Source organism: Aythya ferina (genome assembly GCF_964211825.1).
Source record: "Aythya ferina genome assembly, chromosome: 8".
Taxonomy (NCBI): Eukaryota; Metazoa; Chordata; class Aves; order Anseriformes; family Anatidae; genus Aythya; species Aythya ferina.
The window spans coordinates 23,456,219-23,483,955 of record NC_140304.1 but is presented as its reverse complement, the minus strand read 5'-3'; the positions used below and the strand labels follow the sequence as shown (position 1 = coordinate 23,483,955).

At 64.9% G+C, this 27,737-nt stretch overlaps 2 protein-coding genes across 3 annotated transcripts; one reads left to right on the top strand and one right to left on the bottom strand.

Moving 5' to 3' along the window:
* The first annotated feature begins 2,474 nt into the window (after nucleotides 1-2,474).
* Nucleotides 2,475-21,606, top strand: PTCH2 (patched 2). The gene is made up of 24 exons (XM_084527970.1): nucleotides 2,475-2,647; nucleotides 3,287-3,479; nucleotides 11,754-11,943; nucleotides 12,077-12,146; nucleotides 12,349-12,440; nucleotides 13,919-14,114; nucleotides 14,199-14,320; nucleotides 14,583-14,730; nucleotides 14,927-15,058; nucleotides 15,145-15,300; nucleotides 15,398-15,490; nucleotides 15,572-15,697; nucleotides 15,786-15,904; nucleotides 16,012-16,417; nucleotides 16,500-16,812; nucleotides 16,978-17,120; nucleotides 17,237-17,417; nucleotides 17,741-18,024; nucleotides 18,276-18,413; nucleotides 18,542-18,684; nucleotides 18,930-19,029; nucleotides 19,327-19,575; nucleotides 19,711-20,115; nucleotides 20,244-21,606. The coding sequence occupies exons 1-23, from the start codon at nucleotides 2,558-2,560 to the stop codon at nucleotides 20,113-20,115; spliced, it is 4,089 nt and encodes a 1,362-aa protein (XP_084384096.1). The 5' UTR covers nucleotides 2,475-2,557; the 3' UTR covers nucleotides 20,244-21,606.
* On the bottom strand, nucleotides 21,498-26,642 carry BTBD19 (BTB domain containing 19). Of its 2 annotated transcripts, XM_084527971.1 has the most exons (8): nucleotides 26,546-26,642; nucleotides 25,777-26,005; nucleotides 25,583-25,636; nucleotides 24,264-24,323; nucleotides 22,992-23,060; nucleotides 22,591-22,722; nucleotides 22,386-22,511; nucleotides 21,498-22,308 (listed from the first exon to the last, which is right to left on the bottom strand). In XM_084527971.1, exons 1-8 carry the CDS (start codon nucleotides 26,632-26,634, stop codon nucleotides 22,174-22,176), a joined length of 894 nt encoding a protein of 297 aa, XP_084384097.1. In that variant the 5' UTR covers nucleotides 26,635-26,642; the 3' UTR covers nucleotides 21,498-22,173. The 2 variants fall into 2 exon arrangements, with proteins under 2 accessions (XP_084384097.1, XP_084384098.1); XM_084527972.1 differs by lacking the exon at nucleotides 22,992-23,060.
* Between the last annotated feature and the right edge of the window lie 1,095 nt (nucleotides 26,643-27,737).

Below are 27,737 nucleotides of genomic sequence, written 5' to 3'. Positions count from 1 at the left end.
GACGAAGCCCTGGGCCCCCACCCCGTGTTGGGGCTCCCCCAGCCGCTGGTGCCGCGGAGCCACCGCGCAGGGTGGGGGCTGCGCGGAGCCATTTGCCTTTAATTGAATTTATTTGTTACAACCCCAAACAATGTAAAGCAGGCTTCTCCCAGGCTCCAGCTGCCTGGCTGCCCATTAAAATACCATCTAGAACAGCAAATCCCCCCTCCCGCCTTGATATAAAACAGCCGGTCAGCACCGAGCGGCAGGCGAAGCCTCCCCAAGCGCCAGCCTTTCCCCACACGCCCTCCCGCTCCCCCGGGGCCGCTGTCCCATGGGGGCTCCGTGCCCGGCCCCGAATCCCCTCCCGGGTGGCCCTGGGGGACACGAGGGGGACCTGGAGCCCCGGGGCTGCCCCGGAGCTCGGCGTGGCTCAGCGCCATCCCACCCATGGGCGTTTTCAATCCCGCTGGTGGCCTTGTGCTTGGGGTTGGCATCCCCAATCCCGGGGGCGTTTTTGGGGTGCCCACACTGGCCCCACACCGTGATGCTCAGGGGCTGGGGGCCAGGCAGGGGAGCTTGGCGTTGGCACGGGCGAGCCGGGACGGGGTTGGGACAGCATCCTGGGGGGCTCGGTGGGCGTCCCGAGGCTCCCCGACCACCTCCACCCCATTTCACAACCTGCAGAGCCCCGGGTGGAAGCCACCAGATACAACCAGGAGGGTGGCAGGGAGCGGAGCTCAGGGGGACGCGGCGGTGCCATGGGGCCGGAGGAGCTGTTTCAGACGAGGTTTATGGCGGGGCTGCTAACAGCAATCAGGCCCCAGAAGTGCTGAATGGCCGCTTCCCTTCTGGATTTGGGGTGACGCCAGATGCTCCGGGCCTGTCGCGGGACAGGGCAGAAACCCTTCACGCACCGCCCGGGGAGCTCAGTGGGGCTGCGGCCGGGGGCTGCCCAAGGAACCCAGGTTATTTTTTTGGGGGGTTTCACCCTATTTTAGAGGATGGCAGGATTTTAGGGGATGGTTGCCAGCCAACCCAAGGATGGCCGGGGGGTGACGGGTGGGAGCAGCACTGGGTCTGCCCAGCAAAGACCCGAGGAGGGTGTGGGATGAGGAGAGGCCCCATAAAGCTGGGGCAAAATCCTAATTACCCCACAAATTAGTGCTGCTGTTTACCCTTCGCCCCCCTGCCCTGTGGATGTGGGGTGCCCATGTGTCCGTGTCCCCCCAGCTTGGCTGCTCGTAGCAGGGGATGTGGGCACCCCAAAAAGTGGGGCCGGTCCCTGTGGGCCCCCCCAAACCCCTGGGGGAGTTTGTGGGGTGGAAGGAGGGGATGCACACCTCTTGGGGGTGGGGAGGGGTGCAGCGGGGGCCCCCAGCCCTCAGGAGGGACACCCTGTGGGTATGGCGGGTGGGTATGGGGTGTGGGGGGGCACCTGGTTATGGGGACTGGTTATGGGAAGATGGTTGGCCTTATGGGGTGGGGGAAGGGAGAAATGGAGGCGGGTACATTTGGGGTAGCATTTGGGGGCTGCCCATTATTTGGGGAGGGGGACCTGTGGGGTAAGTCCTCACCCTTGGAGTGGGGGGCATGTATGGGGAAGGGATGCTGTGCTCCAAAATGAAATAGGGAAGGGATGGTCCCATTCTAAAAATAAAGGGGAAGGGGTGCTCCCCCTCCAAAAAAAAAATAAAAAAGGGATGCTCCCACCCCCCAAAAGAAGAAGGGGAGGGGAGGGGTGCTCCCCCTGCAAAATCGAAAGGGAGGGGGTGCTCCCCCTGCCAAAAGGGAAGGGAAGGGATGCTCCCCCCAGAAAAATTAAAGGGCAGGGATGCTCCCCTTCCAAAGTAAAAAGGGGAAGGGATGCTCCCCCTCTAAAAAAAAAGAAAAAAAGAGATGTTCCCCCTCTGAAAATTAAAGGGGAGGGATGCTCCCCCCCAAAAAAATTAAAGGAAGGGATGCTCCCCCCCCAAAAAAATAAAGGGCAGAGCTGCTCCCCCAAAAATATTAAAGGGCAGGGATGCTCCCCCCAAAAAAATAAGGGGCAGGGCTGCTCCCCATGCTAAAAAAGGAAGGGCAGGGCTGCTCCCCTTCCAAAATAAAATGGGAAAAAAAAAAAAAAAAAAGAAAAAAGGGATGCACCCCCCCCCCCAAAAAAAAAAAAAAATTACAAAAAATACAAACCAACAAAAAAGAAGGGCAGGGATGCTCCACCCCCCCCCGGGCCGTGTGTGTATGTGTGTGTGTGTGGGGGGGGGGGGCAGGGCCGTGTGTGTGTGCGTGTGTGCGCGGGGGGGGCCCCGCCGTGTGTGGCCGGCGGCGGCGGGCGCAGCGTTGCCTGGCAGCGGGGCGCTGGGCGCTGCCGCGGCGGCGGCGGCCAATGGGAGCGGCGGCGGCGGCGCGGCCCCGGCGCCCCCCGCCCCCGCCTCCCCCTTTAGAGGCGCGGCGGGCGGCGGGCGGCGCAGAGCCCCGCGCCCCGGCCCCGCCAGCGCCGCCGCCGAGCTCCATGGGGGCCGCGCTCGGCCCCACTTAAGGCGCCGGGGGTCGCCCCCCGCCCGGCCGCGAGCCCCCCGCCATGCCGACACAGCCCCCCGCACCGGCACCGACACCGGCACCGGCACCGCCAGCACCGCTCCGAGCCGCCCGCCGCAAGCCGGCCCCCGAGGTAAGGCACGGAGCTGCCCCCCTGCCCCAGCGGCACCCAGCCGCGCCGACAGCATCCCCACCGCCTGAAACCATTTTAAAGCGTTTTGAGCTGTTCCGAAGCGTTTTAAGGCATCTGAAAGCATTGTGCAGGTTTCGTGTAATTTTTTAATATTTTTTAATATTTTTTCGTAATTTCGCTAATTCTTTATAATTTTATAATTCTGCGTGTTTTTTATCACCCTTTATGCTTTCACATTTTTTATATTTTTATAACTCTTTATATTTTTATAACCCTTTATATTCTTATAATTCTTACTTTTGTTTTTTATATCTTTTGATAGCTCTTTACATTTCCTATCATCCCCGTATTTTTCATAATTCTTGATGTTTTTATAATTTTTACATCTTAATAATCCCAAATCGTTTCCGATCACGCCACAATTTTTCAATTTTCCCATTATTTTTCCCCTCTGGGGGGGGGGGGGGGGATTACCCTCGCCGAGCATCCTCACCCCAGCCCTCCACTGCAGGGCTCCGCACCCCCTGCCCTCCAACCCCCCCCCCCTTCCCCCTCAGTGTGCGTGGGCTGGGGATGCTGAGCCCTCCTCGGCCCCCTCCCCAAATCCTCACGGTCCTCCCCCCCCGCTCCCCTCCGCAGGGCAGGGTGGGCGGCCGGAGGGCCCCGCTGTGGCTGCGGGCCCGCTTGCAGGCGCTGCTCTTCGCCCTGGGCTGCCGGATCCAGCGGCACTGCGGGAAGGTGCTCTTCGTGGGGCTGCTGCTCTTCGGGGCGCTGGCTGTAGGGCTGCGGGTGGCCTCCGTCGAGACCGACATCGAGCACCTCTGGGTGGAAGGTAAGCGTGACCCCCCCCGTGGGAACGGCCCCGGCACCGTCCCCGTGGCTCCTGCTGTCCCCAATCCCCCCGGTTTTGTCCCCACGGCCACGCGGGACACCCGCGGGGTGATGCTCCCTGGCTGCTCCGTGGGGTCCCCGCACGTGGGGTGCCACCGGCGGTGCTGTGCGCACCGGGTTTGCCCACGCGGGTCCCCCCCACGCGTGTTTTTTCCCCCCCTTATCCCCATCCACACATCCCCTTCTCCCGGCGCTGCGCCCGGTGCCCGCCCGGGAGCATCCCCCGGGGCCGATCCCGACCGCGGCTCCCGGAGCGCATCCAGGAGGGGAGCGGGGAGCGGGGTTAGGGTCAGGCCGGGAGCAAATCCCCATTTCCGAGGGGAAACCCTGGCTAAAACCCGGCCCTTTGTTATTAATAAGCGCGAGCACAGATTTTTCTCGCCCCCCCCGTTCCCTCCGGCACCCTGCTCGGCCGCTCGCCCACCGGCCGGGGCGGGTGGCCCGGGGGTGCCCGGCGGGTGGCCCGGGGGTGCCCCATGGGTGCCGGGTGCCGTGCAGGGTGCCGGGTGCCGTGCCGGGTGCCGTGCCGGGGCAGATGTTGCTGAGCCGAGGGGTGTCAGCCATCTTTGTGCGGGAGCGCTGCCTCCTCCCCCACGCCCCGCTCCCTGTGTGGTCCTCAGCTACTCTTGGATTTGGTTCAACAATAGAAGCAACTTTGCTCTCCCACCCCCTTTTTTTTTTTTTTTTTTTTAAATATATAAATATATATATATATTTTTTAAAAAAAGGGCCCCTCGCTGCTCGCACCCTGTGGCCCCCCCACCTGCTCCCCACTCCCGTGGGGTGCTTGGCCCCGTTCCCGACCCCATCGCCCCGTTCCCCTGCACCACGTAGCAGAGGAGCCCGGCGGTGCCTCCCGGTCCGGGTGGGGGCTGCTGGAGCTGGGGACGTGATCCTAAAGTGGTTTCCTCGCTCTGGGTTGTGGCTCGGGCTCTGTGGGGTTTTACTGCGCTTTTTTGGGGTGAGCGTTTGGTGCGTCTGCAACCGGAGCCGGGGAGGTGGCTGCGCCTGCTGCGGAGGGAGCAGGGCTCGTGGCGTGTCGGGGTGGAGAGGGGGATGTGGAAGGGGACAAGGCTGCGTGTGGGGCAGCTGGAGGTGTCCCCAAAGTTGTCCTTGCTGGCACATGCACCCCGCTGTGCCACCCTGCTGGTGTGGGGACGGCGAGGGGGCTCCCAGCCAGGGCATCCTCCCGGTGTTTTCAGTAGGATTTTTTCCCCCCGTGCTCAAACGCTGCTGAGCAGGGGGGTGCTGGTGGTGCTCTGCGGGGTGGTGCTGGCTCGGGATGGAGCCGCCGGGGTGGTTTTGAGGCGTGGACGGACGGACGGAAGGACAGACGTGCTGCTGCTCTCCCTCAGCTTCGCGTGTCAGCCCTGGGGCTGCCTCCCTGCCCCGGACCCATCCCGCGGGTGCTCGCCTCTTCCCGGCCTCCCTCTGCGTGCTCCGGCGAGATCAAAGCATCCCCGCTGTCCTCGGCTGTCCCCAGCCCTCCCTGAGCCCCGTTCCCCATCCCGCTGGTGTGGGGTGTGCGTTATGGGGGGCAGCAGGACGGTTTCCCGGGCCGGGTGTTTGGCTCCTGAGCCTTTTAGGATGTGAAAATCCTGTGGATTTTCTCGGCCACCCCTTCATCCCATCCCCGGGTGTGCAGCGGGGTTGTTGGTGCGTGTGAGGCCGGTGCCGGGTGGAGGCAGCTTGGGGTTGGCAAAACCTGGGTGTCCCCAAAGCCTTGGGAGCCCCCCAAGGCTCCTGCCCCATCTGGGTGGGGAGATGTTTGTAGGAACGTGGTCCCTCCCGGCCCCGAGGCGGTGCTGAAGGGGCAGGCAGTCCCGGTCCCATCCCATGGCCCTGCTCGCAGGCAGTGGGGTGGCCGAGGCTCGTGGGAAGCCTCTGGTCCCTCCCTGCTCACCTGTTTATGGACAGGCTGCGGGGTGCAGCTCGGTGATGCTCCATCCCAAACCACCTCACCCAGGAGAGGGATCGACCCCGTTCCGGGCTGGCCCCTCCATGGGCAGAGCAGAGGCTGTGGGAGCCTGGTGGTAGGGGCATGGTGTTGCTGTCCCCACCTGGGGGAATAGGATGGGCAGCCCCCACTCCACCCCATAGGGGCATTTCTCAACCGTGGCCAATGAGGGAAATTGTGGGGTCCCCTGTTCCCGGCTCCAGGAGGGGGGTCCCCAGCCCTATGAGCCTCCCCCAGCCCCCGTGGGATGGAAGGGGTCTGGCTGAGGGGTGCTGGCGATGCCCTGGGGTCACCGCCTGCCCCATGGCCCTGCCTGGGAGATGGGAGGGAGGCGGTGTCACCCCATAAATTGGACCCGACTGTGGAAATGTTCAATTAGGCTCCTCCGAAGCAATTAGCCACTCGCAGGCTTTGAAACCCCGGCTCGCGGCGAGTGTTGAGTTACCTCGAGACACCTGGCAGCTGTTCCCGGCTCTCCCAGGGCGTTTGTAGGGCCAAGGGGCCGGGGCGGCGAGCTCCGGGGAGGCAGAGCCCTGGGTGGTGAATGGCCCTGCCTGATTTATAGCGCCGAGGGCTGGTTCAAAGGAAGGCCGGGTTAATTCCTAACCGGAACAGCCGAGCACCCCGCGCAGCCCCGGCGCTCTCAAAGAGCTGCCGAATCCCCCCGGAGAAGCCCCCGTCCCTCTCCCGGAGGGGTCAGGGGTACCCCGAATGTGCCGGGGCGTGGGGGTGAGGGATGGAGATGGGCGCACGGTGTGGGGGCGAGGGGGTTTTCCTCCCCGTTCCCAGCTTGGGGCATGAAGCTGAGATTTCTCCCTGCTGGCTTTTATCCTTCCCTGACCTCTGCCACGGGGCTTGGCACGGGGTGTCCCCCCCGCACACCCACTCCTGGCACCCTGCGCACAGCCGGGGTGCAGCCCTGGGGGTGTCCCCATAGTGGGGGCTGACGGGAGATGGGATGCATGGAGGGGGCTGGCTCTGTCCCTCTCTGCTCCCCGGTGCCCCTCTCGCTGCAGAAATCCCCCAGCAAGAGCTGAGGGTGGGATTAAGCACCCTCCCCACCCCGTTTCTGCCCTGGGGGAGGCTGTCCCCGTGTCCCCCCTTCCCACGCTGCTCCCCACCGCGCGTGGGACCCCCGGAGGATGGGGGGGGGATGCGTGTGGGGCGGCAGCTGTGCGGGGAGGGGGTGCCCCGGCCCTTTCTGGGTGGGCACACGGAGAGGTGGGTGGTCTGGCCGCCGGCAGCGGGTGGGTTTGGAGGGGCGAGACGGCAGCGTGGGGCAGGAGCTGGCTGTGTGGGGGGCTGCGGGGTGGCTCGGCCCCGCGCCCCGGCTGCCATGTCCCTGCTCTGTCCCCCAGGTGGTGTGCGGTGGGGACAGGGTCCCCCTGCTCCTCCGTGCGTGTGGTGGCACTGGTGTCACCCCACGGGGGTGGGAAGGGGTCCCCGGTGCTGCCACAGGGCCCCTCCTGGCCTGGCTTTGGGATCCTGCGGCCCCTCCTGGTTGTGGGCTTAGGCACGGCCTGGGGGCATCCTTGGGACTTGGGGCTCAGGGCAGCAAGGGGCAGTGCTGTGCTGCTGCTGTGGGGTGCCGGGGTGCCTGCACCCCGTTATCCTAAAAACATAAAAGTGGGTTTTGTTGGCTTGCTGGGCTCTGACACTTGCTCTGAAGCCCCCCTCCCGCAGCCCTGCCGGCCCCACAAGCACCGTTCCGGGGACTGGCCCGAAGACGGGGCGCAGGCGGGGGCTGCCTCCGCTTATTTATCTTTGGGAGGCCACCGAGAAATCTCTTGCTTTTTCCCTTCCTTGACAGCTCGGTCAGCTTTTCGGGCTGGAAAATTTTGCTAATTAACCAAAAAAGTCTGGGAGACTCTTTTCAGATGGCTGTGGCTTATCTGCGCGTATCCATTTTGCTTCGCTTTTCAACTTATACATTTTTGTTTTTCCTAGGAAGCTTTTTTTTTGGGGTGGGGAGGTTGTTTTTTTTGTTTTTTTCTTTTCCTTCCCTTTAAACTTAGACATATCCCCGGCTTTAGGGAGGGGGCTCTCCCTGCGTTTTAAGTGTTGTTGGGCGGCTGGGAGGGGGCAGCGCGAGGGACTGAGAAGAGGGTTTTATTATCTGCCTCTCCCTCGGGCCTGGAAAAGTGGTCTGAGTTCAAAAAATTCATTTCTTGCCTGAATGAAGCCAGCAATGTGGAAAAATTTCACCATTCAGAGCGGGATGAATGTATGTTTCAACCACACATTAAGTGACATTAGCAAGCAGTGGAGTGCCTAATGTGGCCATTTTTCACAGCAGCCAACAGAGGGGGTGATTAGCATAATTAGTACAGGCAGCCCTATACATATGGAAATGGCAAATGCCTAAATGCCAACACCAGTGGAAATTTATGTCAATGCTGACAGGAGTCTTAGCGGTGAATGGTTCCCAACTGAATCCCCTCTCCCCCTTTTTCGGGGGTCGCGCTGTCCCCTCGGTCCCGGCCGCGCCGCTGCCGGCTCCTCACCCCCCCCTCAGCCTCGCTGGGAACGGCCACGCAGGGATTTGGGGTAATAAAGACATTAATTTAGGTCCGGCCATAAACAAAGGCTGGCCAGGGCCGGCGGATGGGGAGCTGGCCCCAAATGGGCCGTTTATTTATTTATTATTATTATTTGGTCCCCACTCTGCTGGCTTTTTGAAGGCAGAACCCTTTTTTTGCCATATTTATTTACGGAAGTGTCGGGAGAGCTTTTGTGGGGCTGGGAGCGGAGCCATTAGCCCCCCTTGGTCCCCATGCCCAGGGACACCCCACTGCCACCCCATGGGGATGGGGATGGCCCCGGTGCAGTGCACGGCCGTGTTTTGACAGGACGGGGCCGCGGGGCTTTTCGGGAGGCCGGGACAGGTAAAAATGGCTCTTTCAGCATGCCCTCGGCGAGACTTCCTCCGGAGCAGCATGGGTCCTTTCACAGGCTCCCTAATCCAGCTAATCCGCCCCACAACACTTTGAAGGTGGCCTCCGGCTTGCACGCCGGTCGGCACGGGGAAGCAGCCGGTGGCGGGGCGTCTGTGTCCCCCCCCCAGTGCCTCAGGACCCCCACCCTGGGCTGTGGGGTGGTGCTGGGGCTGTGGGGTGGTGCTGGCCCCAGTGGGTGTCCCCATGGGGGTTTAATTGTGTTGGGGGTGTGTGGATCCCTGTGGGTGAGGAGTTTTGGCTGTGCTTTGTGCTCTGGTGTCAGCACCCGTGGGTGCCCCTTGTTGTGGCCAGGTGGCCACATGGGTGCTGGGGGGGTCGGGGGGTGTCCCTATAGGGGTGTCACTTTCAGGAGGGGCTCGGTGTGGCCTCTCCCACCATCCGTGGGCTTTTGAAGGCTGGCATCCCGGATCTTGCCCCCATGGGACCCTCTCCTCCCCCTTTGCTGGGGCGGTGGCACTGGGATGGTGACAGGAGCAGGACTAGGCCCCATTTAGGGCTGTCCCCGCTGCTTGCTGTGTCCCACCACCCGTTACACCGGGCAGGGCCTGACTTCTTTTGGAGGCCGAGCACAGGACATGCTTGGTCCCGGCTCTCCAGAGCGGTGACAGCAGCTGGCAGTGCCCAGGGCCCATCCCCAGCGTGGTGGCACTGCTGTGACCGAGCCTCCACCCGCCCCTGGGGGACACAGTGGCCCTCCCAGCGGGACATCTCCCTGCTTTCTGAGCCTTTCCATGGCCCATCTTCCTCGCCTCCATCCCTTTTGGCTGTGCCCGGTGGGGACAGCTTGCTGTGGGGTGGGTGGCCTGCCCCATCCCACTGCCCTCCCCATGGCTGTCCCCACACTGACGTGCCAGGCCCGGTGCTCACACCAGGCCGTGAGGTGGGGCCCTCTGACCCCAAACCCTCCATGCTGTGTGCCTGGGGTGCTCGTAGTGGGGCTGAGCACCCTGTCCCCAAAAAGTGGGGGGCTGGAGGAAGGTGCTGTGGGGGCAGGCAGCACAGGCACGGTGGCCGGGCAGGGGGCAGGGAGGCTCCTGCCCCACTCTGTAATTTTGCAGCGGACGCCGTAATTATGGGGTGGGCTCCCAATTACGGGGTGGGCTCCCACATGGTGGGAGGATGCAGTGCCCAAGGCCTCCCATGCTGCCAGGACCCCATCCTCTTCCTGGCACCAGCTTGGGCACCGTGGGTGTCCCCCACACACACCCTGGGGGTTTTTGGGGTGCAGCCAACCTCCATCACCCCCCGGGGCGAGCTACGTGGCACCCTGCACCTCCACCCCATGGGGATGCTCGTGGGAGGCTGGGGAACATCGCTTTGGGGAGTGGGGGGGCTCATGGCCCCCCCATGGGTGCAGGGGGTGCTGTGAACAAGCAGGACCGGGCCTCTGATTGGAACCAGAGCGCCCTTTGCATGAAAAACCCGAGGGCTCCCTTTGTTAATTGGAGATTTTTTTTGGTTTTTAATTTTTTATTTTGCAATTTGCATACAGTCCCTCATTAACGTGCTCGTTGTCACTATCGGGGCGCTCCCCGGCCCCCTCCCCAAGCCCCCCTGATGCAGGGGGGGGCCGCACAGGCCCTCTCCGTGCCGCGTGGGGTGTCTCGCCCCGTTCCCGGGCCCGGCCGTGCCGTCCGGCGGGCGCGCGCCCGTTTGAAGTGTCCTTGGCAGCCCCGCGCGCGCTGCCTTGTCTTTTCATGTTGCTCTTTGGTTAATTAGGGTGTTGGAATTTGAGGCTTCCTCACTGCCTTTGAAGCTTGCTGACGGCTCGCAGTGCCCTGTTCCAAATTAACACTAATTACAAGGGACGGCTTTTTATTTTCTCTCTCTCTCTCTTTCTTAATTTTTTTTATTTTTTTTTTACTTGGAGGGGGGGTCGCAGATGTGCAACGCTGCCCGCGGGGCGCAGCAGGATGCGGCCCCCAGGATGCGGCCGTGGGGCCGGGTTCCCCCCCCCCTCCCCTCCTCTCCCTTAGCCCCAAGCCCCCCCACCCATCCATGCGGGTTCGGCGTGGGTGGCACGGCCGAGATCAGAGCAGCTCGGTGCACCTCCCGCCCGACCTCCCAGCCTGCTGGGAAGGGAAGGGAAAAGGAAGGGGACGGTCCCCCCCCGGCACCCACCCTCCTCCTGTCCCCAGCCCCCCGGGCGCCGCCGTCCCCTCTGTCACACGCACACAAAGGCTGTGTCCGTGTGTCCCCCCCCCCCGCCTTACTCCCCAGCCCTGGCACGACCTCCATCGCAACTGGCATCTGATGGACACCAGCTGCTCCCCAGCCCAGCCAGGAACAATAAAGGCGTCCCCCCACCCCCCCTACCCCACCCCGCCGCCCAAAAAGCAAGGAAAATATATTAAAAAAGAAAAAAAAAAGAAGAAGAAGAAAAAAAATCAAAAATAAATAATAATAATAATATATAAAAAAAAAAAGAAACCACCAACCCATATAATAAGTCATTAAAAGGGAAGATTCTGCTGCTTATTTGCGGTCTTGCTCTGGCCTCCTCGGTGCTGGCGGGGGGCCAGGCCCTCCGGGGCCCCGGCCTCTTGCCGAGGGAGCGTCCCGGCGAGGATGAATCCTGCCCCGGTGCTGGGCAGGATCCGGCCCCCCCTGCGAGCAGAGCCACCCTGGGATGTGCCCGGGGGCACGTGGGGTGTCCTCCGTGGGTGGCAGCGGGGTGGGGGCTTCATCCGGAGTCCTCCCCCTGATGGAGGGTGCTGGGAGCAGGGCGGCCGGGTGCTGGTGGTGCTGTAAATAAACATGTGTGACTGCAAATGAAGTCAGTGCCTTCTGGGGGAACGTCGGCCCCACTGGTTGCAGGGCCCTGGTGGGTGGCGGGGGTCCTGGGGTGCTGGGGTCCCGCTTGCTGGAGGTGCTGAAGGGCTGGGGAGCCCCCCCAGCGCCTTTCTGTCCCCAGGTGCTCCCAGAGCAGCCCTACCCCTGCAGGGACTGGTGGTTTTGGGGCACCTAGAGTGGACGGGATGGATGCGTAGTGTCCGCCTCTCCAGCTGTGTGGGGCTTTTTGGGGAGAGCAAAGCCAACCCAGCTGGAAGCATCCACATGGGTGCTGGGTGCAGGCCCCCGAGGCCACCAGCCCTGGGGTCCCTGGGGTGCAGGCGCACGGAGGATGGAGACGCTGGGGACCCCCGTGGCGAGAAGCCCCCTGGGTTTTGGTGGCACCTCCTAATTAACAGCGCAGGGCCAGCTCGCTTCCCCGGGCATCCCTTATGGGCAGGGTTTGGGGTGGGGACAGGGCTTTGGGGTGGCCTCGGTGCTGATGGGGCGCCCCTGCTTCCCCCCGCAGCGGGCAGCCGCGTCAGCCAGGAGCTCCGCTACACGAAGGAGAAGCTGGGCGAGGAGTCCGTCTACACGTCCCAGATGCTGATCCAGACCCCGAAGCGGGAAGGGGAGAACATCCTGACGCAGGAGGCCCTGCAGCTCCACCTCGAGGCGGCCCTGGCTGCCAGCAAAGTGCAAGTCTCGCTGTACGGAAAGTGAGTCCGGCTCCGGACAGGGATGGGGACCCCCCTGCCGTGCCCCCGTGTCCCCCCCCCTACAACCTTGCCGTGCCCCCTCGGCCTCCCGTGGGCTGGAGCCCGTCCTCACGGCCTCCCCCTGCCTTTGCAGATCATGGGATTTGAACAAGATCTGCTACAAGTCGGGCGTCCCCATCATCGAGAACGGCATGATCGAGAGGGTGAGTCCTGGCTGCGCGTGGCACCGGGCACCCCGCGGCTCATCGGTGGGGTAAAAACCCCCCGAGAACCGGGCCACAGGGGGTTTCCAGCTCCAAGATGCTGCAAACAGCCCCCAAACCTCCATCTCCACACGGATTTGGGGAGGTAGCGGGGGGCACGAGGCGTCCCCGCCGACCCCTGACGCCTCTCTCCCTCCTGCAGATGATTGAGAAGCTGTTCCCCTGTGTGATCCTGACGCCGCTGGACTGCTTCTGGGAAGGGGCCAAGCTGCAGGGAGGCTCAGCCTACCTCCCGTGAGTGTGCGGGGGGCCTGGGGGGGACACCACGGGGCTGTGACACCGGGGACAGACCTCGGTGCGTCCCCGCAGCGGGCGCTGCCACCCCACCGGGGACGGGGACGCGGGGACAGAGAGGTGCGGGCATCACACGCAGGTGCCTGGGGCTGCTCCCTCTGTGCTCAGGTCCCCCCCTCCAAGCCCAGGAGGGTGGGGGGGCCCGGGGGGGGCTGCATTCCTTCTGTTTACAGGCGTGTTTGTCCGGGAGAGCCCGGGCAGACTTGTGCATTGTCAGCAAACGCAGCCCCGCGCTTTCTCATGCTAATGCTGCTCTGAAAGCTGCCCGTTGCCAAACAGATGAAATAGTGGCCTTATTCAGCCTGCTGCGGGACAGGAGGAGGGGAAAGGGGCCTCAGCGTGCCCAGCCAGCTCTGGGGGGGGGACACCGGCTGTCCCCTCACCCCCCCAGACCCTGCATCTCCATCCCAGCCCAGCCAGAGCAGGGAGCGAAGCGCACCAGGAGCGAGTGGGGTGATGCTGGCTTCATCCATCAGGGTCTGCAGCACGTCCCCATGCTCGGGTGCCCGGCTGTAGGGTGGCACCTCGGAGGGGCAGGAGCCACCTCTCCCCGCAGCGGTACCCGGCCGGGCAGCCCCGGGGACTCTTCCCCCTTTTTAAGGCTCCGAGGGGTGAGCGGGGCGGGAGCTGGGAGAACAAAGAGCGGCAATCTATGGAAAGACAAAAGGATTTGCCCTGGCTCAGTGAAGCAAGCGAAAGCAGATAAAAGGGGCTCTCTTTGGAAGCGGCAGCAGCTCGGGTTGGTATGTGGGAATCTCGAGCGCCCGGCTCCGGCCCAGCCAGCCTTCATGAATTATTAGGCTGCATTTCTCCCCAGAGCCCACACTCGCTTGGGGCTTTTTCCTCCCCTCTTCGCAGCGCTGGGCTGGGTTTGTTGGCTTTTTTTTTTTTTTTTGGCGGCCTTTCTGTCTCAGAGAGAAGCGGGGTGAGGCAGGGAGCCGGCCCTGGGCAGCATGGCCACTGGAGCTGGGACAGAGCGGGTCTGGAGCAGAGCATCTGGAAAAAAAAACCCTTTTTGTGGGTACCCAAGCACCCGGCACAGCCTTGCTCTCCATCCTGCCCCGCTCAGCAAAGCCCCAAAGCCAGCAGCTTTAGGGCCGGCCGGGCTGCAGCATCCCCTCCCCGCTATCAAGACGTTAGCCCGCGGGCAGTAATCGCCCTGACTGCTCGCAGGGAGCGGGGCGCGCGGGGCTGGCTGCCCCCCTTTGTCCCAGCCTAACAGGATCAGGCACGCTACTTGACTCGGGGCACGGCCCGCTGCGCTGGGGCGCGGGGCCGCCGCGGGCAGGCCTCCTGACATCCTTTCCCTCTGCCTTTGGGGCGCCCCGCAGGGATTTTGGGGTGCCAGCCCCGCCCCACGCGTAGGCTGGGGTCTCGGGGTGGGGGTTTCAGCATCCCCCGTGCTGCTCTCTCCACAGGGGCCGCCCCGACATCCAGTGGAGCAACCTGGACCCTCTGCAGCTGATGGAGGAGCTGGGGCAGTTCACGTCCTTGGAAGGCTTCAAGGAGCTGCTGGACAAGGCAGAGGTGGGGCAGGCTTACATGGAGCGGCCCTGCCTGGACCCCCGGGACCCCCAGTGCCCCCCCAGCGCCCCCAACAAGCAGAGCCAGCAGGTAGGTGACGTCCCGTGGGGACAGGGGGCTCGCTGCTCTCCTGCCTGTCCCACACCTCTGATGCCACCTCCCCTCTGCTGGCAGAGCCCCGACATCCCTGCGGAGCTCTCGGGGGGCTGCCACGGCTTCTCCAGGAAATTCATGCGCTGGCAGGAGGAGCTGATCTTAGGTGGCACAACCAAAGACTCCCAGGGCAAGCTGCTGAGGTACGAGCTCTCACGGCACGCGGGTCCCTGGGCACAGTGTGGGGTCCCTGCCATGGTGCCCATGGGATGGTTTGGGGCACGGTGGCTTCATCCAGCACCCAAGGGCACCCAGTATAAGAGGGGTTGTCTGGGAGTGCGTCTGGTGAGGGGGACAGTGCTTTGGAGCAAGGCTGGGGACAAAGGGGACAGGGTCCAGGTGTTCCTGTGGGGCTGGGGGTGCTGCAGCTGGTCCCAGCGGGATGTGTATGTGCGTGTCCCCCAGTGCCGAGGCCCTGCAGACCATGTTCCTCCTCATGAGCCCCCGGCAGCTGTTCGAGCACTTCAAGGACGACTACGAGATCCACGACATCAGCTGGAGCGAGGAGAAGGCGGGTGCCATCCTGGAGGCCTGGCAGAGGAAATTTGTGGAGGTGGGTACTGGGCACAGCCCCCAGCCCCTGTGTGGCACAGCATTTCCCCCTCTGCCTGGGATTCACGTGGCCGTGGGTCCTGGCACCGTGCTGTCATGGTTCTGCGGGTCCCCAGCACCCTCGGAGGCGATGCTCAGCCCCTAGGCCCTCTTGTGGGGGGACGTGGGTCTTGTCTAACGGGGGGCATGCCCTGCAGCTGGCGCAGGACTCCATCCCACCCAACGCCACGCAGAGTGTCCATGCTTTCTCCACCACCACCCTCAACGACATCATGAAGTCCTTCTCCGACGTCAGCGCCATCCGGGTGGCCGGGGGTTACCTCCTCATGGTGCGTACGTCCCCCTCTCTCCATCCCCTGCCAGCCCTGTCCCTCCTTCCCCTCTCTGTCCCTGCTAACCCGCTGTGCTCCTCCAGCTGGCCTACGCCTGCGTCACCATGCTGCGGTGGGACTGCTCCAAGTCCCAGGGCGCCGTGGGCCTGGCCGGGGTCCTGCTGGTGGCCCTCTCCGTGGCCTCTGGCCTGGGGCTTTGCTCGCTGCTTGGCATCTCCTTCAACGCGGCCACCACGCAGGTAGGTGCCGGGGGAAGAGCCCTGGGTCCCCTCCTCCCAGGTGGTGGCCACGTCCCCGTGCCAACAATGTCCCCTTGCTGACACTGCTCTCCGGCAGGTCCTGCCCTTCCTGGCCCTCGGCATCGGCGTGGATGACATGTTCCTCCTGGCTCACGCCTTCACCGAGACCAGCCAGCACGTCCCCTTCAAGGTGAGCGCCGAGCCCTGCTCCCCGGGGCTCCCCGGCTGCTCCCCGCGCTCCCTCGTCACCGTGTCCCTCTGTGCCCCGCAGGAGCGGACGGGCGAGTGCCTGAGGCGCACGGGGACCAGCGTGGCTCTCACCTCTGTCAGCAACATGATCGCCTTCTTCATGGCAGCCCTGGTGCCCATCCCCGCCCTGCGCGCCTTCTCCATCCAGGTACGGCCCCGGCGCCCGCCTGGGGGAGCGGTGACCCCATCCGTGGGGTGGGAAGGGCCCGGCTCTGACGTGTCCCCTCTGCCCGCAGGCGGCGGTGGTCGTGGTGTTCAACTTCGCCATGGTGCTGTTCATCTTCCCCGCCATCCTGAGCATGGACCTGCACCGGCGGGAGAAGCGCCGGCTCGACATCCTCTGCTGCTTCTACAGGTACCGCCTCTGCCGGCACCGCAGAGGATGGGGCTGGCCTCGTGTCCTCCCCACTGTGGTTACATGGGCAGCCCTGCCATCACCGTCCCCTTCTCTCTTCCCCTCAGCCCTTGCTCCTCGCGGGTCATCCAGATCCAACCCCAGGAGTTCGCGGACGCCAACGACAACCACGCCTCCCACCCGTCCCCCTACGGGCACCCCGGCGTGGCCACCAGCACCCAGATCACCACCACCGTGCAGGCCTTCACCCAGTGCGACCCCTCAGGCCACCACATCGTCACCGTCCTGCCGCCCACCTCCCAGGTGTGCACCTCGCCCGCCGTGCTCCTGCCGCCCGCCGACCCGCTGGGCTCGCAGGTCTTCACCCCCTCCAGCTCCACGCGGGACCTCCTGGCCCAGCTGGACGAGGCCAAGGGCGGGCGCGAGTGCGTGCCCCTGCCCTTCTGCCGCTGGAGCCTCTCCGACTTCGCCCGCGAGAAGTACGCCCCGCTCCTGCTGCGCACCCAGACCAAGGTGAGGCGGGGACGGGACGGCCACTCCGGGATGGGGACACGGGTGGTGGGGGGACGTTGGTTTGACCCCGCTGTCCCCGCAGGCGGTGGTGGTGGTGCTCTTCCTGGCGCTGCTGGGGCTGAGCCTCTACGGCACCACCATGGTGCACGACGGGCTCTACCTGACGGACATCGTGCCGCGGGACACCAAGGCGCACGCCTTCATCTCGGCGCAGTTCAAGTACTTCTCCTTCTACAACATGTTCATCGTCACCAAGGGCGGCTTCCACTACCCGGGCGCCCAGGCCGCCCTGCTCAGCCTGCACCAGGCCTTCAGCACCGTCAAGTACGTGGTGCGCGAGGGCAACCACGACCTGCCCAAGATGTGGCTCCACTACTTCCAGGACTGGCTGCGAGGTGAGGGGCATCCCTCGCCCTCCTCCCCGTGCCCTCCCCTGCCCAAAGACCCCCTCCCCGGCCTGCGCGCCTTCCCGGGTGCCCGGCATCCTCTGGGAGCCCCCAGGTGCCCAGCAATGCCAGAGATGCCCCGAGGGATGCTCACGCCCCACGCTGTGTCCCCAGGGCTCCAGGCCACCTTCGACAGGGACTGGCAAGCCGGGCGCATCACCCACGACAGCTACCGCAATGGCTCCGAGGACGGGGCGCTGGCGTACAAGCTCCTCATCCAGACGGGCAACAAGAAGGAGCCCTTCAACTTCAACCAGGTGGGTGGCCACGGGGCTGGGGACGGAGCCCTGGGGCTGGGGACGGGGCCACGGGGCTGTGCCATGTCCTGTGCCTGGCGCCCTGCTCACGGCCTGTCCTGCTCGCCCCCCTGTAGCTGACCACGCGGCGGCTGGTGGACGAAAACGGCATCATCCCCCCGGACACCTTCTACATCTGCCTGACCGTGTGGGCCAGCAACGACCCCCTGGGCTTCGCCGCCTCGCAGGCCAACTTCTACCCGCCGCCCCCCGAGTGGATCCATGACAAGTACGACACCACGGGCGAGAACCTGCGAAGTGAGTGAGCGCCCGGCGGCATCCCTGCGGCCCCCAGAATCCTCCCCAAGCAGAAGAGCCCAATCCCTGCACCTTTCCTGCCCCACGAGAAACATGGGGCACTTTCCCTGCTCCTCCCCTCATCCCACGAGCATCCCCTGATAGGGACACATCCCCTTTTGCTCCCCGCTCACCCCCTACACCCTGAGCATCTCCCATTCCTCCTCAAGGGCTCCCCAACCCCATGGTGCCCAGGCACGCATCCTGGCTGCACCCAGGCTGGGGTGGGCCTCTCGGGGCTGCCGTGCTGCCCTTGCCCACCCCGTGCTCTCCTCCCTCCCCAGTCCCAGCAGCCCAGCCCCTGGAGTTCGCCCAGTTCCCCTTCTACCTGAGCGGGCTGCGTCGCACGGCCGATTTCGTGGAGGCGATCGAGAGCGTGCGGGCCATCTGCCGGGAGGCCGCCCAGCGCCACGGGGTGCTGAGCTACCCCAGCGGCTACCCCTTCCTCTTCTGGGAGCAGTACATCGGCCTGCGCCACTGGTTCCTGCTGGCCATCAGCATCCTGCTGGCCTGCACCTTCCTCGTCTGCGCCCTGCTGCTGCTCAACCCCTGGACGGCCGGCATCATCGTGAGTGTGCGCCCCGCCGCGCCGAGGTGGTGCCGGGGTGGGGTGGGGGACGCCCCTCAGGAGGAATCGGGGACAGCGGGTGGGTGGAGCAGGGGTTTGGGGACAGCCCCGCACTCGAGGGTGAGGGCTTCCCCCAGTAGATAAGACAGAGAGAACCCCCCTAGGTGAGGACGCCCTATATAGAGGCTGTAGGGTCGGGCATGCCACGCACAGGTCAGAGCCACCCCCCACTGACCCCGCCGCCCCCCCAGGTCTCCATCCTGGCCATGATGGCAGTGGAGCTGTTTGGCATCATGGGGCTGATGGGCATCAAGCTGAGCGCCATCCCCGTGGTCATCCTCATCGCCTCGGTGGGCATCGGCGTGGAGTTCACCGTCCACGTGGCCTTGGTGAGTGGCAGCAGACCCCAGCCTGCTTACGGGGCGCCCCAATTCCCACCCCAAGGCTTTCTGTCCCCCCCTTGCCCCATAAGCACATGGGGACGAGCCCCCCCGTGACCCCCTCCCACCCTCTGCAGGGCTTCCTTACGGCAGCGGGGAGCAGGAACGTGCGCTCGGCCGCGGCGCTGGAGCACACCTTCGCCCCCGTGATGGACGGCGCCGTCTCCACCCTCCTGGGCGTCCTCATGTTGGCCGGCTCCGAGTTTGATTTCATCATGAGGTGAGCTCCAGGTGCCCCGTTGGGTGCGGGGACGGCCGCTTGCTGCCCCCCAAAAAAGCTGTGGCGATGGGGGCTGGGGAGCGTGGCAGCCTCCCCTCTCCAGCTGGTGGTGGTGGGCACATGGGGCAGGTGGGGAGGACATGTGGGACGTGGGGGTCCCAGAGGGAACGGGGAACACGGGGTTGGGGTGTGCAGTGTTTTGGGGTTGGGGTACTGCTCGCTCAGCCCCCTGCCCACCCCCCCAGGTACTTCTTTGCGGTGCTCACCATCCTGACGCTGCTGGGGCTGCTCAACGGGCTGGTGCTGCTGCCCGTCCTGCTCTCCGTCATCGGGCCACCCCCCGAGGTAGGAGACCCCCATCTTTTCTCTTCCCCTCATTGCCTCACCCCTTACCTTCACCCTCCACCTTGCCCAGTCCTAAATCCACCCCACACGCCCCTTGTCCCCACCCCTCACTCTTTGCCATCACCCGTGCTTTCCCCACCCCTTCTTTGCCCCATACCCAATTACCCCATCCCCATTTGCCCCCTATCCCAGTTTCATCCCATCTCCCCGTGCCTGCTTCACCCCACAAACCCCTTACCCCATCCTTCCATCACCCCACGCTTGCGTGTCCCCTCTGACCGTCCCCTCTCCCCCCAGGCATCCCCCATGGACACCGGCCCCCGCCTGCCCCCTCCGGAGCCGGTGTCCCCGTGCCTCGGCCCCGGGGGGCTGTACATCCGCCGTGCCCCAGCCTGGCCCGCCGCCTTCACCGACACCTCGGACACGGAGGGTTACGGAGGGGACGGCCTGGGGCCGGGCAGCCCCCGGGGACCCTTCATCGTGCCCCCTGCCCCGGCACACATCCTGCTGGAGGCCGGCAAGGACCCCAGCTTCCCCCGCATCACCGTGAGTGAATCCAGCAGGGGGCTGGCAGCTGCTTGGAGGGGGGAACGAGGACACTGTGTGGGGTGGCAGGGTGGTGCTGGGGGGGTCTCTGGGGATGCTCAGCCCCCCTACACACCCCGCTCCTCTCCTCTCCAGGTGCTGAAACCCTACAAGGACAGCCCGGAGCTCCAGGGGAAGAAGGAGCCACCCCAACCCGCGCCCCCTCTGCCTTTCGGGGACCCGTGCCCCGCGCCACCCAGAGACTACCCGCGCCCCACGGCACCCCCACGGCCAGGCCAGCCCTGCGCACCCAACACCCGGCCGGCCCCGCGGGCCACCCTGCCCTCCTACAGCACCCACCTGCAGGGCCCCGCCGGCAGCTACACCACCGTCACGGCCACCGCCTCGGTGACAGTGGCCCTGCACCCCACGCTGCCCGGCTCCTACCCGGTTTTTGGCACGGAGGCAGACAGCCTGGAGGAGCCCGGCGTGCCCAGCGCCGTGCCCGAAGCCTTCGAGATGCAGAGCCTGGGAGGCCACGGGGCGGGCGCCCGGCGCTAGGTGAGCTGGGGACACCCCTGTCCCCTCTGTCCCCCGAATTGGGGACCGAATGGGGACCCTGAATGGGTAGGGTGGGGCACAGGGTGTTTTTTTGGGGACCTAACCGAGCCCCCGCTGTCTCTCCGCAGGTCACCGGTCCCGTGGATGGCACCGGCTCGTGGGCTGCTGGCGTCTCCCGGCGCCCAGAGGGGCACAGAGGGTGCAGAGCGGGGTCGCCCGCGTCGTGCTGCTAATCGCCCCAGCGGCGATGCCCCGGTCTCGGCCGAGGAGGACCGGCCCCCCCCCGCGGCTCCCCCCACCCCGAAAATGGGCTTGGCAGGGCAGGCTGGCATTTCTATGCAAGCTGTGTGCAGGCCGTGCCCTGCCACCCGTCCCCCTGCCCGGGGGCTGCGCCGACAGCGCTGCGTGTCCCCCCCCAACACACCTCCAGGGCTTGGGGTCACCTTGTGCCCCCCCCCAGAAATGGAAGCACTAACCCCCCCCTCTGTTTCTGGAGCTGCTGGCACGGCGGGCTCGGCGCCCAGCCCTCTGCCCTGCCACCCTCCCCTATGTGGGGGTCACTGCCTGCCCCCTCCCTCACCTCCTGGGACCCCCAGCCAGGGTGCCCTGCCCCGATAAGGGGGGGGGCAGCCCCAGAGCCCAGGGTGGGCACCCCCCCACCTTTATTTATTGCAAAGGGAAACTTATCTATAGAGAGATATATATTTTTAAGCTTATTTTAAAAGATTTATTTCTCAGCCGACGGCCTCGCCTGGCTGCCCGGAGGGGGCAGACCCTTTGCCAGTGCAGGGCTGCCCCCCCCCCGGGGCAAAGGGCGCAGACCTGGGTCGTGCCCCCCCCTCCTCTCTGCAGGGTGCTGAGCGGCCCCGTCGCCCCCTCCGTGCCTCAGTTTCCCCACTGTTGAGCACGGGAGGGATGGAGACAGGGGATGTGCCGGGGGGGCTGTTGCTGCCACCGCACAGGCAGGGTTGTTTTTTTTTTTGGGGGGGGGGGTCCTTGCTGTGCCAAGCCCCCGGGATGTCCCACGGCCATGGTCCCACGTGCTCTGCCCCCTCAAAGGGCACCCACACTGCCACCGGGCACATCCAGCTGGGAAACCTAATTTCTCGCCCCGTTCCCATGCAAACGGGGCCACCCCTTCCTGCCAACCCCCCCAAAAAAAAAAAATCCCGTCCTTGTCCCCATCCCGGGCACCGTCCGCGCCGTCACCCAGCACTTTAACTCCAGCGGTGTTCGCCGTGCCCACCGCCCTGGCCCCCCCCGGACACTGCCGCTGAGCTGGGGTGGCCCCGGGGTCCCCGTCCCCGTGCCAGGCGTGGGCACGGCGGGCAGCCCAGCCCCCTCCCCATTCCCTTTATCCCCCCCCCCCAATGCCATCTAAGTTATTTATATCAAAGAGAGCAAAGGTTTATTTTTGTAGTTTGTACAGGCGGTAGTGGGGAACTGAAGGTTTATTTTTAAAGAGTAAATATATATATTATATATAAATTACCCGCCGGGTCTGACCCTCTCTCCTGGGGAGGGGATTGGGGTAGACACAGCTGCTTGGGCAAAGGGGTGGGGGTGCAACAGCATTTGGGGGGGAGAATTTTGCAGCCCAGGGGATTCCTGGCATCCTGAACACCACAAGGGGGGTTTGGTCCAGGTGCCATTGCTCGCCTGCTGCTGCAGCGCAGCCCCACTGCCGGGGGAGGGCAGCACGGCCCCGGGAAGGATGGGACCTGGCAGGGTGGCTGGGATAATAAAGGGTCACCCTGCAGCCCCCGGGGTCACCACACACCCTGTGTGGGTGCCCCGGCATCCGTACACCCACCCCGTAACCCAGCTTCAACCCCACAGAGCCCACGTTGCTTTTTGAAGCTGCCCCACGGGCCCCACTGTGGGGTGATCCTATAACCGCCCCGATCCCAAAGCTGTGAAGTGGGGAAAAAAGCCCTTTATTGCCGCTCCAGCAGCGCCCAGCCCCACACCCCACAGCCTGCCCCATCGCAGAGCACCCAGCTGGGGGGGCGCAGCCTCTCCCCGAGCCCCCCGGTGGGGCTGGGGGGGGCACAGCCCCTACTTGGCGTGCGGGTCCAGGTGCCGGTGGTGGTCGCGGGGCCGCGTGCCGCGCCGGGGCCGGCAGAGCTGGGGGGGCACCCCGCTGCCACGCCGCAACGCGTGGGACCTCCAGGCTGCCGCGATGCTCTCCACCTGTGGTGGGGACATGAGCGTGGCCCCAACTTCCCCCCAAATCCCAAATCCAGCCCCCCAAAATCCAAGCAGCTCACCGGGATGAGCAGGTCCCGCTGGTTGTGGCTCTCCAGCGTTGCCAGCTCGCTGGGTGCCAGCAGGGGCAGGCGCAGCTCCCGCACGGGCAGGGCGGCCACCTCGGGCACCGGGCTCCCCAGGACGGCCTGTAGGACAGCCAGCTCTGCATCGGGCACCGGGGGGGGTGTTTTGGGAACCCCCCCGACCCCGCTGTGCTGCACTCACCGAGCTGACGTGCGCCCACTCCCGCACGGCTTGCACCAGGTCCAGCTCGTCCACGGCCAGCCGGTCGCTGCGCAGCACCCGCGCCAGCACCGTGTCAGACAGCTCGTGGAAGCCCCGCGTCCTCACCACCGCCTGCAAGATCACTTCTGGCACCAGCACCAGGATCGTTCTGGCACCAGCACCCACCCCGTCCCCCTCCTTCACACCATCCCACACCCCAGCACACCAATCCTTTCCACCATCCCCTACTCATCTCTCAGCATCCCCCCCCCAAACACCACCATTTGGTCCCTTTTCTCCCCCAGCCGCCCCATCCTCACGGCCCTGTTCCCCCGTGCCGTGTCCCCGTTTGCTCCCCATGCCCTGCGGTGCCCCCATTTCGGGTTCCCCCGTGGCCGTACCGCGGTGCAGCTCTCGATGAAGGCCAGGCAGTGCTGCTGGAGGTCCGCCTGCCCGTAGGTCACCGCAGCCTGTGGGACAACACGGGGACCTGCAAGGGGGCCCAGGGCAGGAAGGAGACACCCCCCCAAAAAAAAAACCCTACAGAAAGTCCCCGTATGCCACCAGCCCTGAGGTGTTCTCAGGCACACAGGTAAGGGAAGCAACCCCATGCATGGGTACCACCACGTGGGGATGTGGATATGGGGCTGCCTGTCCCCAGCTTTCCCCACTGGGGCGCAGGGTTGGTACAGAGCACCCCAATGTGCACCAACGCCCTGGTGCCACCCCAGAGCCTTCCCCATATCTCTATTCCCCACCGCAGCAGGAATTTGGGGTGCTCTTCTCCTCCCCCAGGAACAAAGCTCGTCCCTGGGCTGGCTCTGCCCGCTGCTGTGCCCTTCTCAGGGCACCAGGACACGTCCTTGCTCCCCCCCCATGGTGTCTGCCCACGTGTGTGGGGTATTTGGGGTGCTGTGCAGCATTGCCAGCCCCGCTGCTGCAGTTGGGACCAGCGCTGACGCAAGCTGGGGGTGGGCAGAGCGTGTTGTTTTCTTCAGGTTTGTTTTGTTCTGGGGTTTTGGGGTTTTCTGTTTGTTTCCTCCGAGCCCGTTTTAGCTCTGTTTACGCCACGGTGGTCAGGTACCACGTGCGCCGAGAGCTTCTGCACGCCAGGGCCAGCGTCTCGCCCCAGGGGCATCGCTTCGGGCCTCGGGAGGTGGCAGGGATCTGCAGGATCACGAGCGTGGGGCCGGTCCTGGGAGCATTTCTCCATATCTCAGCAAGGTTTTGGAACTGGCCCCGAAAACCTTGCGGATTTCCAGAATCCCAGTGCCTCCCAGTTTCACACAAACGGTGGCAATATCCCTGCACTGGGGAGCTCTGGCTGGCCCTGTGTCGGGGATGATGTCCTGGGGACACTGCCCTGCCTCGCTCTGATGGCCTTGGTGGCCCTTGCAGCCCCAAAGGGACATCCCCAGGGGACAGGAGGGCTGCTGGGCTGGCAGGGGAGGGAAACCCAGCCCCAGCACGCAGCAAAGGGCAGAGGGGCCAGGCCAGCTCATGCCCCAAAATAGACAAGGTTATTTTTACCCTCCGTGACGCTGCTTGGGAAGCTGTCACTGGGTTTTCCCCAGACTGGTGTCCCCCCCCCCGCCCCCAAATATGCCCTGTTGCCCAGGTGAGGGACCCAGGCACCGTCCTTTCCCCTACACCAGGTGCCCTGGACTGCTCACCTGCAGCGCCTCGCAGACCTGCTCCACGCTCAGCGTGTCCTTGATGAACTCCACACAGAGCTGGAAGCAGAAAGGAGAGGCTGGGAGGGCGCAGCGGGGACCCAGCACCCCCCTCCGTGATGCTCAGCACCCCCTGAGCCCCCAGGACACGGGACAAAGGGACAAAGGGACATGGGACAAGGGATATGGGGCGGAGGTGCCTCCAGCCCTGCAGCGTTTCGTAAGGCAGGGCTGGGCTGGGGGATGAGGGCTTGCAGCACGGCGTGCGGGCAGTGATTCAGCTGGGGAGCGAGCCTGGGGTGACCAAATGCCACCAAGCTCACACCCCGGGGCAGGTCACTTAGCCATGGTCACAGCCCTGGTGACAGCAGCAGCTGCCGGGTGACCCCAGCTCTGCCCGCGCCTGCTCGGAGAGGACAAAAAAATGGGCTGCAGCCCCAAAAGCAGGTGGGACGCAGCCAGACGGGCTCCCCGCTGCCCACCCCAGCTGCCTCCCACACAAAGGGGACCCGAGCCGTGGTGTTGGGGGGAGGAACGCGGGGGCTGAGCCAGGGTCAGGGTCCCTGGGAAACCCGAAATGACGTGATGTGCGGGGAGGAGCCGCCAGCTGGAGCAGAAGGGCCCTGAGTCACCGGCGGGGACAGGGAGATGAAGTCACCCTGCAGCTGGGGACAGAACCACGGGCTTCCCCGGCTGCCACTTGGTCACTTGACCCCCCCCCCAAGTCATTACAGCTCCCCCCAAGGGACACGGGGCAGCTCGGTTCGTGGCACGGCGCGGTGTGGAGGGAGGGGAAGTGCTGGGTCACACCACGCACCCGGCCGTAACTGGGGAATGGGTCTGGTGACGTGTCCCCACGGGGACGCTTCAGCTCCCTCCTCTTCCTCACCCTGGCCCACTCCCTGTCTGTCTGTCCGTCTGTCTGTCCGTCCTGGTGGCGTGTTCCCACCTCTCCCTTTCGCTCCCTGCTCCCCAGACCGGGGATTTCCCGACAGCAGCCTCCTGACATGGCCGGAGGCACCGTGGGGGATGGCGCTGGGGCTTTCCTGCTGCCCTTTGTGCAGGGGACATGCCGGAGGGATTCCCCAGCTCTGGGGGTGGGGGGCTCCCACCTGAACCCCCATGGGGGCTGCTGCTGAACCCGGTGGGGACCAATTCCCCTAGGGACACCTCTGGGGTCAGGGAACAGGGCTGAGCCTGTGCACATGGGTGGTGCCATCCTCAGGGCCACCTCGGGTCATCCTTAGGGTCATCCTTGGGTGCCCCCCAGCATAGGGGCACGGGGGGGACATGCCACCCCGGGTGCAGCAGGGCCATACCTTGCACAGGTCCTGCAGGCCGTACTCCACCGATGAGGTCAGCACCTCCAGAGCCTACAGAAACAGAAAATCCCGAGCTGGAAGGCACCCACGAGGCCCATCGAGCCCAAACCCTGTCCCTTTCTCCATGCAGCACCACCCCAAAAAAAAAAAATCAACCCACCCCAAATCCTTCCGCCCCCTTCCCCACTCACGATGTGGCTGTTGAGGCTGACGCTGTTGGTGTAGAGGAACTCGATGACGGCCAGGAAGACGTCGGGCTGCACGTTGCCCAGGATGAAGGGGCCTTGGGGGGGAATGCTGCCCGGGGGGTCCTCGCCACCGCCCCCCAGCATCCCCCGAAAAGCCTGGCAGCGGCACGCCAGCACGCAGCGGTGCGCAAACACCCGCTGCTGCTCCCGGCCCACCACGAAGGTCACGTCGCTGCCGAGGAGAGGGGACCAAAGTGGGACCCCCAGGGGCTGGGACAGGGCACAGGGTGGCCCCCCCAGCCCCATCACAGCCCCCTGGTCCAAGGGAAAGGGAGAGGGTGACGAGCAGGAGCCCCCATCCCAGCGGGGTGATGATTTAGGAGGGGTGCACTAAGGCACGGCCCAGCGCTTGTGGGGACCAGAAGGGTGTGTGGGGTGAAAGCAGGGATCTCTGCAATGTTAACAGCGAAGTTATACATAAATAACTGAATAAATGGCTCCGTGGCCGTGGTCAGTGGGGCAAGAAAAGGGGAACGAGGTTGAGGCTGAAGGCTGTAGGATGCGGGGTGCGGAACATGAGGCGCAGGGGGCAGGATGGAGGCTGCGGGGTGCACGTTGTGGGCTGTGGGATGGAGCTCGCAGGGCAAAGGATGTGGGAGAAGGGCTGCCAGATCGCAGATTTAGGCCCCTGGAGCCCAAAGAGAGGGGCTGAGGGCCGCGAGGAGCCCGGCCTGGCGGGCAGGGAGGGTGTGGGGAGGCGGCGGCCCCTCACCTGAACTGGGGGTTGTTGACCAGGGTGCGCAGGGCAGCGGTGAAGGCGGCCGCCTCGCCCTGCAGCCGCGCCGAGCAGGAGCGGGCCATGGGGGCAGGCGGAGGAGGAAGGCGGCGAGGGAGGGAAGGAGGGAAGGAGGGAGGGACGGAGGGACGGAGGGAGGCTGGCCGGCACGGGGAGGATTCCGCCACAGCACGGCCCATCGCCAGGGAAAGCTGGCAGGAGGGAGTGTGGTTTAGGGGGGACACGGGGTGAGCAAAGGGGGAAAAGAGGGTGGTGAGAGGGGGAGCCCACCCTCAGCCCTGCGTCCTTTGGGTTTTAGGATAGCAGCGGGGTGAAAGCACTCCCTGCCTTGCCCAAACCCAGAAGTGACGTGAGGGGGGTGCTCATTCCCCTTCCTGCTAAGTCCCGGGGGTGAGGGACGCGGTGGGGTGCCCCCGGAGGGGCCCAGCTTTCCTCGCCAGCACCCAAGGGAGCGGGGTCCAGCTGCCAGCGTGCTTGGCAGCGCGAGCCGGCAGCAGGCTATAAATACCTCGGCGGCAGATAGGAACACAAAGGCCGGCCCCGCTTTCCCCAAATAGATCGCAGCACGGCCAGACAAAGGCGCATTGATGGGGCGGCCGGGATGTACCAGCTGGGCTGGGCTCCGGCAGCGGGGAGAAAACCCCGCTCGGGGTCGGGGTCCCGGCCAGACCTGCCCCGATTTGGGGCATCACAGCAGCAGGGACCCCCGGCACATTGTGGGGCTCAGCTCCCCAACACCAGGCTGTGCTCCGTGGGTGCTGCCCACCCTTGGGTGACCACCATCCCATAGGGAAAGGCATTGCAGAGGGATAGGTATCCAAAGGATGTGATTTTTTTTTTTTTGGGGGGGGGTGAAAGCTGGGGTGCAAGCTTTTCCTGTGCTTTTGACACCCACAAAGCGTTTCTGGGGCTGCCAGGAGATGCTGAGGACATAGGGGACATGCCCGGAGCTGCTGTCCCCAAGCTGGCTGCGGCCCAGGCTGCAGCTGGCACGGCTCTCAGGGAACCGGGGGCAAAAGAGGACAACAGGGCTGTGCAGGGACCGGGAAGCAAGGAGTTACGGAGCCGTGGATGGGGAGGTGCAGTGTCACGTAGCAACACTTCACGCTCCAGGAGCTCCCTGAGCTTGGACCCAGGGGACCGAGGGGAAGAGGTCGGTGCTGGGCAG